The sequence below is a fragment of the Austrofundulus limnaeus genome, unplaced genomic scaffold (assembly GCF_001266775.1).
Source record: "Austrofundulus limnaeus strain Quisiro unplaced genomic scaffold, Austrofundulus_limnaeus-1.0 Scaffold51, whole genome shotgun sequence".
In the NCBI taxonomy this organism is placed as follows: Eukaryota; Metazoa; Chordata; class Actinopteri; order Cyprinodontiformes; family Rivulidae; genus Austrofundulus; species Austrofundulus limnaeus.
Genome location: NW_013952453.1, coordinates 888,649 through 897,981, shown reverse-complemented (window position 1 = coordinate 897,981; position 9,333 = coordinate 888,649). Strand labels below are relative to the sequence as shown.

At 39.4% G+C, this 9,333-nt stretch overlaps 1 protein-coding gene across 5 annotated transcripts in view; it reads right to left on the bottom strand.

Annotated features, from left to right (window-relative positions):
- tox2 (TOX high mobility group box family member 2) overlaps positions 1-9,333 on the bottom strand; it is a 108,103-nt gene that overhangs the window by 43,589 nt on the left and 55,181 nt on the right. For all 5 annotated transcript variants that reach the window (XM_014008597.1, XM_014008598.1, XM_014008602.1 and 2 more), the window contains exon 3: positions 6,112-6,171. In XM_014008597.1, coding sequence (XP_013864051.1) covers positions 6,112-6,171 — 60 coding nt within the window. The remainder of the gene's footprint in view (positions 1-6,111; positions 6,172-9,333) is intronic.

Sequence of the window (9,333 nt, the reverse complement as noted above, 5' to 3'; positions counted from 1 at the left end):
TCCAAATGACTGTAAAAAAAAGGTGATAGGGAGAGAGCTTTCCATCTTTCTGCTGCTGCGACGAATTTGCCGGCACATCTTTTTGCTTTGTCTCCGCTCCCTGCTTCGTCAGCGTTCGGCTATAGAAATATTTTGGCAGGCTGCTCTTTGTTTTCATTTTCACAAAGATGTAGTCAGTCAGTGAAAATGGCAGAAAAAAAGAGGGGGGGGGGTGCTGGGGCGCAGGAGGAGGGAAAGGTAAAGAGATGTTGCCAGATGTTTTAAGGGATTCTGGATGGGGAGGAAAAATGGAGGAGACGAAGAAGAAGCGGGGCAGTGATGAGTGAGTGAGGGGACAGGATGAGTGGGGAAGGGAGGAAAGGTGGACATAAAAGTCATAAAAAGTCGGGGTTTATTCAAGGGGAGTTTAAAAAAGAAAGGAATAAGATCGGGGTGTAGCGTATAAAGTGGGGTGGGTCAGTTTTAAGGAAGGGGCAGGTTGATAAATCAGCCTGTAAATCAGGCTAATGTGGCCAAGCTGTAATTCAGACCAGCGGGGCCACGGCGTGAGTACGAGGACCCCCGAACGGCTGGAGTTTACAAAACACTGCTGCGAGTCTTTAATCAGCGCAACGATCCACAGATACTGTCTCCCCCAATCTGCAGGCTTCCTGTCAGTCACACACGGCTGAACCGGACCAATCAGACCTCACAGAGACTGCAGACATGTAGGCTGAGCTCTGGGCTGCAGCCAAACAAGAGAATAACTCATCTAAACTGGAAAGGTGGAATGGGTGTTTAATTCAGAGCACAGAGGGAGGAGGTGATAGATTTGTCAAAGGTTAAACATAAAAAGACTACAGGATCGTGTTCGACGGTTGCTCATCAGAAACATATGGGAAATGCGCGATGCCGGGGAGCTTTTCATCGTATTCGGAAAAAACAGGAGTTTCTGAAGGTTGGGCACTTGAACAATACGACATATTCACTCAGATTTGCTAACAAGAGCTTTCACGCAGCTCAATCTTTCATTAAAAGTGAGATGAATAAAAAAGAACGCGTATTATAAGCTCAGTCTGTCAACTTGTGTCATAAATCCAATTAAAATCGCATTTCTTCGTCTCCCCGTTTAAAACGAACGCTTTCCATCGATCCTCGGCGTGTCTTTGCCTCGCCGAGACTCACAGATTCGCTGTTGGCACTACAACACCTCGTTGATTACAATCACAACACCCAAGTGAGCGCCATAATCACTGCCAGAATTGATTCGCACGCACACGTACAATACACACACAGGACAGGAAGTAGCATCAAACTCAGTTAAATCATAACAGCTATGCTCTCAACATGCAAAATCAGGAAGAGAAACTTTAAAATATGCATCACTAGAAGCTACACTTTTTTTTTTACCATTTTTGAGAAGGTGGAGTAGAGCGACGCATTCACTTAAAAGTGAGTGAAAAAATGCAAATGCAGTCTACTTTGTCACTCGTCATTTAGAGGAAACCTTTTAACTGAGTGATCCATTATATTTCAGCTTTGATGAGGAGGAAACAGACGCATTTTTGTTGGCCCCATAGAGCTGGATTCTACTCTGGAAGTGTTGTAGTAGTAGGGTTGTAGTTTAGCTGGGCTACACACTCACGCACAGACACACACACGCACACAGTGCATGTTAAAACCACATGCAGCGTCTTGGCAGCAAAGACACTAAGCAGCAGCCAATCAATAAAACCTTGTTACGCTAATTGCAAGATCATAATCTCCGTTCCTACTTCTGCTGAATATCCAAACAGTCACTCCATTAGTCGAATTATTCCCCTGTGCAGTTTTTCCATCTCTACCCTTCCCCCTCTCCGTTTCCTCCTCCTGTTCCCTTTTTTTTTTTCCCTGTGACACATTTCTCTCAAACAGCAGTTCTGCTAAATTAATTCATAAGTCAGGGAGAACGACATCAAAAGAGAGCATTGTCAAGGTAAAGTGCTGATGAAGTATACCGATTCCTCTACTTTGCTGTGGAGGGATGAGACGACATCGCCACAGTGTGTTGCCTTTGATCATGTCACTGTGTACTATTCTCTTTAAAACGGCAAAAAAATAAAAAAATCCAACTTTAGGTGAAGGTCTACGGGAAAATATGTTCTATTTTCTGTTGTGGCCGTTTCATCAGATCAGATGGTTTCTCTTGTCCAAGATGTTGCCACGGCACGTTAGTGGCCAAAGGGGCAAACAAAAAGAATGTTGATGCCAAAATCAGGGTCCACGGTCATGTCGTTGAATCACTAACACTTTGTCACTTTAATAAGGGGAGGGTGGGGGAGATGGAAAGACAATACAAAGAACTACAGAGTCAAAAAAAACAATGCTCATGGGAACATCAATATGACAATGGCACTGACCCCGTTTCTCTGTTACTCATCACTACAACATTCCCATCGAAGCACTTTTTCATGTGGTTACTTGGGCAGATTCATGCAAAAGGGCCAAGCTTATGACCTGAATACATGTACATAAAGTGTACTTTTACAGGTGAACACGATTAAATAGAGCAATTACATGTCGAAACCGAAGCGAAAGACAGCCGAGCACTTTCACAAAGACTTGAAGCAGAACCGATGACCCAAATGCATTTCAATTCAACAGCAATAAAAAAAGAGAGAGAACTACAGATATACTGAGAGAATGAGTCAAAATGGGGGAGTCAGAGAGCGATGGTTATAAAAAAAGGGTAGATAAATAAAGTGAGATAATAAAGCAGAAAAAAAGTTAGCTTAAGGCAGTATGATATTGTTCAAAGAATATATTGAGAATAATGTGGCAACCGTTCATGCTGCATGGCACATTTCTAACGGAGAAAAAAAAACGTCATAAACAAAAATTATCCCTGTGGGTATTGTATCTCCTTGTTACTTAGCCTAAAAGTCCATTTTTGCTCAAAAACTTGCCAAAAATATATACGTGTAAACAAATTTATACTTTTTAATGGGTTTTAAACATAATTTAGGGAAAACTCTCAAACAAATGAAACAACTTTACTTGCATACACGAGCTATACGCTGTCAAAAAGTTGACTTAATACATTTACAGAAACACGAAAGGATCTTTGTCCCATCTGAAAGCTAGATAGAAAATGAATCATGTCTCAAACATTCTTCCGAACTGCATTTCAAAAGGAGGAGCACACATGCAGCTGTCATATATTTAGGGAAATCAAATTGAAGTGTCTTAATAAAGTTTAGTAGATACGGTAAATGAAGTATTGTACTAAACGGGTCTGTCCCTATGCAGTTATTAGAACTGACCGCAACTGTGTTTGCATAACCTTTTTTAAAACTCTTTGTAAAAGCAGATGGGCAAAACTAGCATACCGTTTTCCCATCATTCCTTTGTACATTTCTCATAGTTTTCCATCAACTATTGAGGTTTTAATATTTGGCAACTCCAATTCAATGAGCAACTATTGACATGAAGGGCGAAAATATCATGCAAGTCATAAAACCACAGTAATACTGAGCCATGTTTAAATTTCAAGCAAAACAAAACATGTAGTTTGTTTGTTTGATACTCTCATTATGCCGTTAATCTCTTTTGAGGATGCATCTTTTTTTGTTATGAACACTTAAAATTTCTTTGAGTGCATCTTGTAAATCTACAACAAAGAGGGAGATCTGTGGTTTTTATATGTTCCTGTTTTGTTGTCAGAGTGTGTGAGTCCACCCCAAAGGCCTCCCCGATTCGAGCTGTCAGATGAAAGGAAAGGATGAGTCTGGTGAAGCAGAGAATAGAGCAAGGCACATGTCAAATATGAGAGAATCCCGAGTAAACAAAGTATAACACAGCGCAAAGCCAAATCGTTTCTCATCTCGTCAAAATCGTTTATGCATTTTTCCCCCTCCTTTTTCTCTTTCTTGCTTCCCTGAACTCCGCCTTGATTCTCCTGATCAATTGTTGTCGACACACTTTGCTAAATTTAGGCTCTACTTCTCTGTAGTTTGGTAATAAAGCATCAACATTCCTGTAAAGCAACATGTGCTGAAGTAAAACTATTGCAATTAAGATTTCATACAGTTCAGTATCTGCAAGAAACTGTGACTCTTTCATTGTAAAATGCATGTATATAAACTTTAGTAGGGCTGCAACTAAGGATTATTTTAATAATAATAATAATGTGGAATGGCACAGGYAAAAAGTATTGAACACACTTACTGAAATTTATCTAATACTTTGTACAAAAGCCTTTGTTGGCAATGACAGCTTCAAGATGCCTCCTGTATGGAGAAACTAGTGGCATGCATTGCTCAGGTGTGATTTTGCCCCATTCTTCCACACAAACACTTCAAATCTTGAAGGTTTCGTGGACCTCTTCTATGAACTCTGATCTTTAGTTCTTTCCATAGATTTTCWGTTGGATTCAGGTCAGGTGATTGGCTGGGCCATTCCAGCAGCTTTAGTTTCTTTCTCTGAAACCAACTGAGAGTTTCCTTGYCTTTGTGTTTGGGCTCATTGTCTTGCTGAAATGTCCAGCCATGTTTCATCTTCATCATCCTGGTAGATGGAAGCAGATTTTTATCAAGAATGTCTCTGTACTAGGGCTGCCACAAATGATTATTTTAATAATCGATTAATCACAGATTATTTTTTTCAATTAGTCGACTAATCAGGTCATACGTTAATTGAATATAAAACATACAGCTTATCGCGCCAGAATGCAGCTGCTATTACCATCATTAGATTTTAGCTATATGCTAACTAAAAATAATTGCTATGGAAGGCAAGTTCTGCTCTGCAGATATTGCACAGGTTTCTCTTTCATTTTCTTAAAATGATCCCACACTTTTGAGCTCCGTTGGAGAGCAGCCATGATACCAGAGCCTGTCTGTATAATGTCTTGTGACGTCCACGGCCTACCCCAGTTACCACTACTGTGCATGTGTGTCAAGGACAGAAAGGCAAATGTGGCAGTGGAAGGTGTCAAAGCAGTTTGGAGAGAAAAACAAGGTAAAGAACAAAAAAAACGATTAATCGATTATTAAATTAGTCATCGATTATTTTAATAATCGATTAGTTGTCGATTAATCGATTAATCAATTAATCGTTGCAGCCCTAAACTTTACACTAGTGAAACAAGGCAAACATACTGTAGCAGCTCATTCTGGGCTACTAACTCATGTTTTCACAACCCAAAATGTTTTTAATAGCAAAAATTTCAACAAAAACACATATCTACCTCAGTCTCCAAGTTGTGTTTTAATAATTGCAATTGACAGGGACAAATTCCCTGCTTCCCTGCGTATGTCAGATGGGCTTATTCCCAAAACTCCACAAATCCTCCTTTCCAAACACAACCATATGGTCTCCCAGTTGTTTACGACCAGCTGTGCCACAGGATTTCTGGCAGGACTGCAGTGCACTCCCCCCTCTATTCTAGTTTTCAAAATCCTTTGCAACAAGGCCAAAAGAGTTTCCAAGTGGGCTTGTACCAAAGTGAAAACGTTCTGAGGATAATTGTTTCGGAGGAATAAAGGGAGTTTGAGATTTGATTGAAAAATGTTTCTTTATTATTTTTCTTTTCGAATGGGGAAGTTGGCTTAGCGGTTAACTTGAAGAAAAAATAAGTTTCCAGAACATTCTATGTGGCATTAGGGTATTTTTGCTGACAGAGTGTCACCCACTCCCCTCCCCCCAGCAACAGGTATTCAGCAAAAGTGCAGCTGTGGTTGTTAAAATAAGCAAGCATGGAAGAAAAATGAAACCGCAAAAAAACAATTATATATTATTCTGAATGCTTGAGAGTTTAATTTCTTGAATAGATAAAATGTACCCAACAGTTTAAAGTTTGACTTATAAAAACATGCAGCTTTTAAAACTAGCTTTGTCCTTCCAAATGTGACAACAAAGCTTGGGAAAGTTTTAGCTGAAGGGTATTCTACATGGGTTTCATACTCAATATGTTAGAGTCATGTTGCAAGTTTTGTCTTGCCTTTTTTTGTTTAACACTTAAAAAAACATGTCTTTCCCTTAATATCACATGAGTTATTTATGCACTTTAGCTTGCTGTTGGTTACATTGGTTGATTATAGAAATTCAGGCAACAGTTAAGGTGTGGATGACGTGAAAAGCAGTTGAACTAACCTGGTTTGGTGGGAGGAACTCGTGGTTGTTTTCATTCATGTACATGTTGTCACCGTCAAACTGAAAAAGGCAGAGAAAAGAGAAAAAGAAGGCTGAAAACAGAGAACATAAATTTCACTCAGTTTTCTTTTTCTTTTTGCAGAAGCTGAAACAGTGTAACGCAGCAGCCTAATGACTGCAAGTCCTCGGCTTATAGACCCTGATGCTCTGGTGGATGTCAGTAATTACAGTTCATTAGAGACATGTATAATTAGGCCCTGTCGACGCTTGTGTAACTCACACTCGTCAGCTCTCAGCTTGACTGTGTGCGCGTGCGTGCGTGCGTGTGTGTGTGTGTGTGTGTGTGTGTGTGTTCATACACCTAACTGCTGTGATTCCCAGGGTGTCACAAGGCGACAAAGGCGCAACAGAGTGATAATCACAACACTGAGAGCTCAGAATTCGCTTCAGAGGGATGTCTGGTCCGACAGCCAGTCAGAAAGTCTGTCAGTCACTCATTAGAAAGCTTCTCCACACCCACTGATGGAATTTTTATAGTGTGCACATTTCTTTTATTTAGCACCATCCCTGGGAAAGTTGGACAGTCAACTGGACTGGACAACTTCTAACATCCCACGTTTCTAGACAGTTTTAGGAACAGGTTTTAAAATAATCAAATGGTTCATATAATGGTTCCATAACCATTGTTGTGTCGCCATTAGTAGTAGTTTGTGTTATTCAGCAAAAGTAAAAATACTTGCATGATACAATAAAATGGCAATGACATCATTTCTAATATTACATTTTCTTGCCTGTTAGCATGCCATTTAGCACAAACACACCGGCAACAGTTATGTCAAGCAACTACATGGCATTTGACAGGAAGGTCAGTGAGCATGTTGACCCAGATACTGATCTGCGGTGCCATGCAGCTTAGCAGAACAACAGAAATTTCCGGGGACCTACTTTCCATCTAAGACAAATAGTCACAACCATTCTCTTATTTTCATTTATTGATTTATTGAAGCTGTAGCGGAGATGGTAGTTTTCCGAAATGCTTCATTATTTGACATTGTTAAAACAAGTCTCACAAATAATATCACTAAAAATCAAGTTTGGTATAAATATTGCATTTTTTTTAATCTCACCCAGCAGTGAGCCGATACATTTAGAAAATCATTACCAACCACGTGTAACCAGCTAAGCAGCTAACCAGCCGGTGATGTACCCTGCAGACACAGAGAGGTGAGCTAAACCTTCAGCGCCAAAAAAAAAAAAAAATGAACAGAGTCGCCCTGCAGTTTCAGACATTAGAAACGCCGAGCATAGGAAGCCCAAAGCACAGGCAAAAAGCTGGGAGAAAGGTGACAGCCTGAGGTTAAGCTACGAGGATATAAAAAAAGACAACAGGGTATTCATAATGGTGAACGAGGCGGCAATTCTGTGTAAGTGGGAGGTCAAGTAGGGAAGATAGCAAAGTTATGGGGCCGTGGTGGGGGGGACAGAAAACATGAATGAGGGAGAAAAAAAAGGAGAAGGAGAGGGAAACGGCTGTAGCAGCAGTAGTGGTGATAGAGCCTGTGGTTGTTCTGGCTGTAGAGTGATTAACACTGGGGTCACAGCCAGAGACCACAGCTTGAAAGACACAGGCGTTTAAACACACACAAACACACACGCGCGCACTCACCCACACAACTCCCAAGACCTTTCCCGCCTCTCAGTCTGATACAGTTTGGTTCCAACCATTTATGAGAAACTAAAACACACCTCAAGACAGCTTGTAGTGGCTGAGATGAATGGTGCTACTGTAGGGTAAAATAACAGGATGGATATGTGCCTCCAGCAGGTTACTGAAAGTGTTTTTCAAGCTGTGTTCAGGGACTGAAACTGAACCACCATCTTTTTATTATGATTGTCTTCCACTGCAGGCTATAGTCCTTGTGTTATAGTTACAAAGTGTTTATGTCTACAGAATGAATACATTTTATTATTTAGTAAGTACAATACAAAGGATGTATGGATTCTTTCAAAATTGACTTTGTTGTTTAGAAAGTCGTCTTGAGCTTCTTGGCAAATTCTAAGCAGACGACAAGAAAAAAGCACATTTACCCTAAAAATATTTAGTTTGCAAGCCCAATAAAGTCTTTCAACCTCTGATTGAACTGCAACGTCTATTGCCAATATTTCTACTCGATGACACTATCAGTTTGTAGCAGAAACAATCACTGTAACCTGCAACGAAAATGACATCATTTGTTTATTGCTCTTGGAAAGTGATTTTTAATGATACGCTAATAACACATTTGGTGGCACCTTAGATTACTGTCACACCAGCAAGTGAGATCTCGATCAGCAAAAAAAAAAAAGGTAAAAGAAATGGTAAGTAGAAAACAATTACACCGAATGTCAAGGAAGAAACCCGTCTGCAGCACTTGCGCAGCACAATGGGAGGGAGTCACTGAGGACACGCGGCTAGAATAGCAAACAATTTCCAAATTGAGAGGAAAGGTAAAAATAATTACTTGCTGACTCTTTGTGGTTTGCCATGGTTCAGTTAGACCAAGTTGTATTGAAAATTGCAACCAGAATACAAGAGAATAACTGAGTTTGCAAATTTCAGCCTAACTAAGAAAATATCTGCTTAATTGTATGTTTGTACTAGATCTGATCCAACAGTCCTACTACAATTAGATGATTAGATTTTTAAAAACAACTACTGTGCTCATTACATTACCTAAAATTGGATTCAAAGATCACAGCATTCATACATTATTACAACTTTTATGTACTTTAAATAAAAATAATAATAGAATCATATAATGTTTGGATTTTAATAGGGAAAAAACATTTATAACACACTGTTATTTCTTAATATGCCCAATATAAAATAATGACTGCTTGCAACCTGCACCTGAAAAAATAAACTACATATACGCTTTCAAAAATAGTCTTGGTAAGGACATAACTAACAAGAACAGGAGGTGCTTTTAAGCTAAACGAGAAAATTTGATATTTGTTACTGAACTTTACCTGGCCATGCACAGCACTGCAGTTAACCTCCCAGACATTAAATTTATATTAATACATGCATGACCTTTACTGATGATCACCAATCATTGAATTATGAGATTATAAACCAGCATCCATGGCTTATTTTCTATATTTAAAAACAAAACAAAAAAAAGCTATGAAAGAAAGGCAAAAACATTGTATGATCTGAAACAGAAGTACAGAAATGAAAAT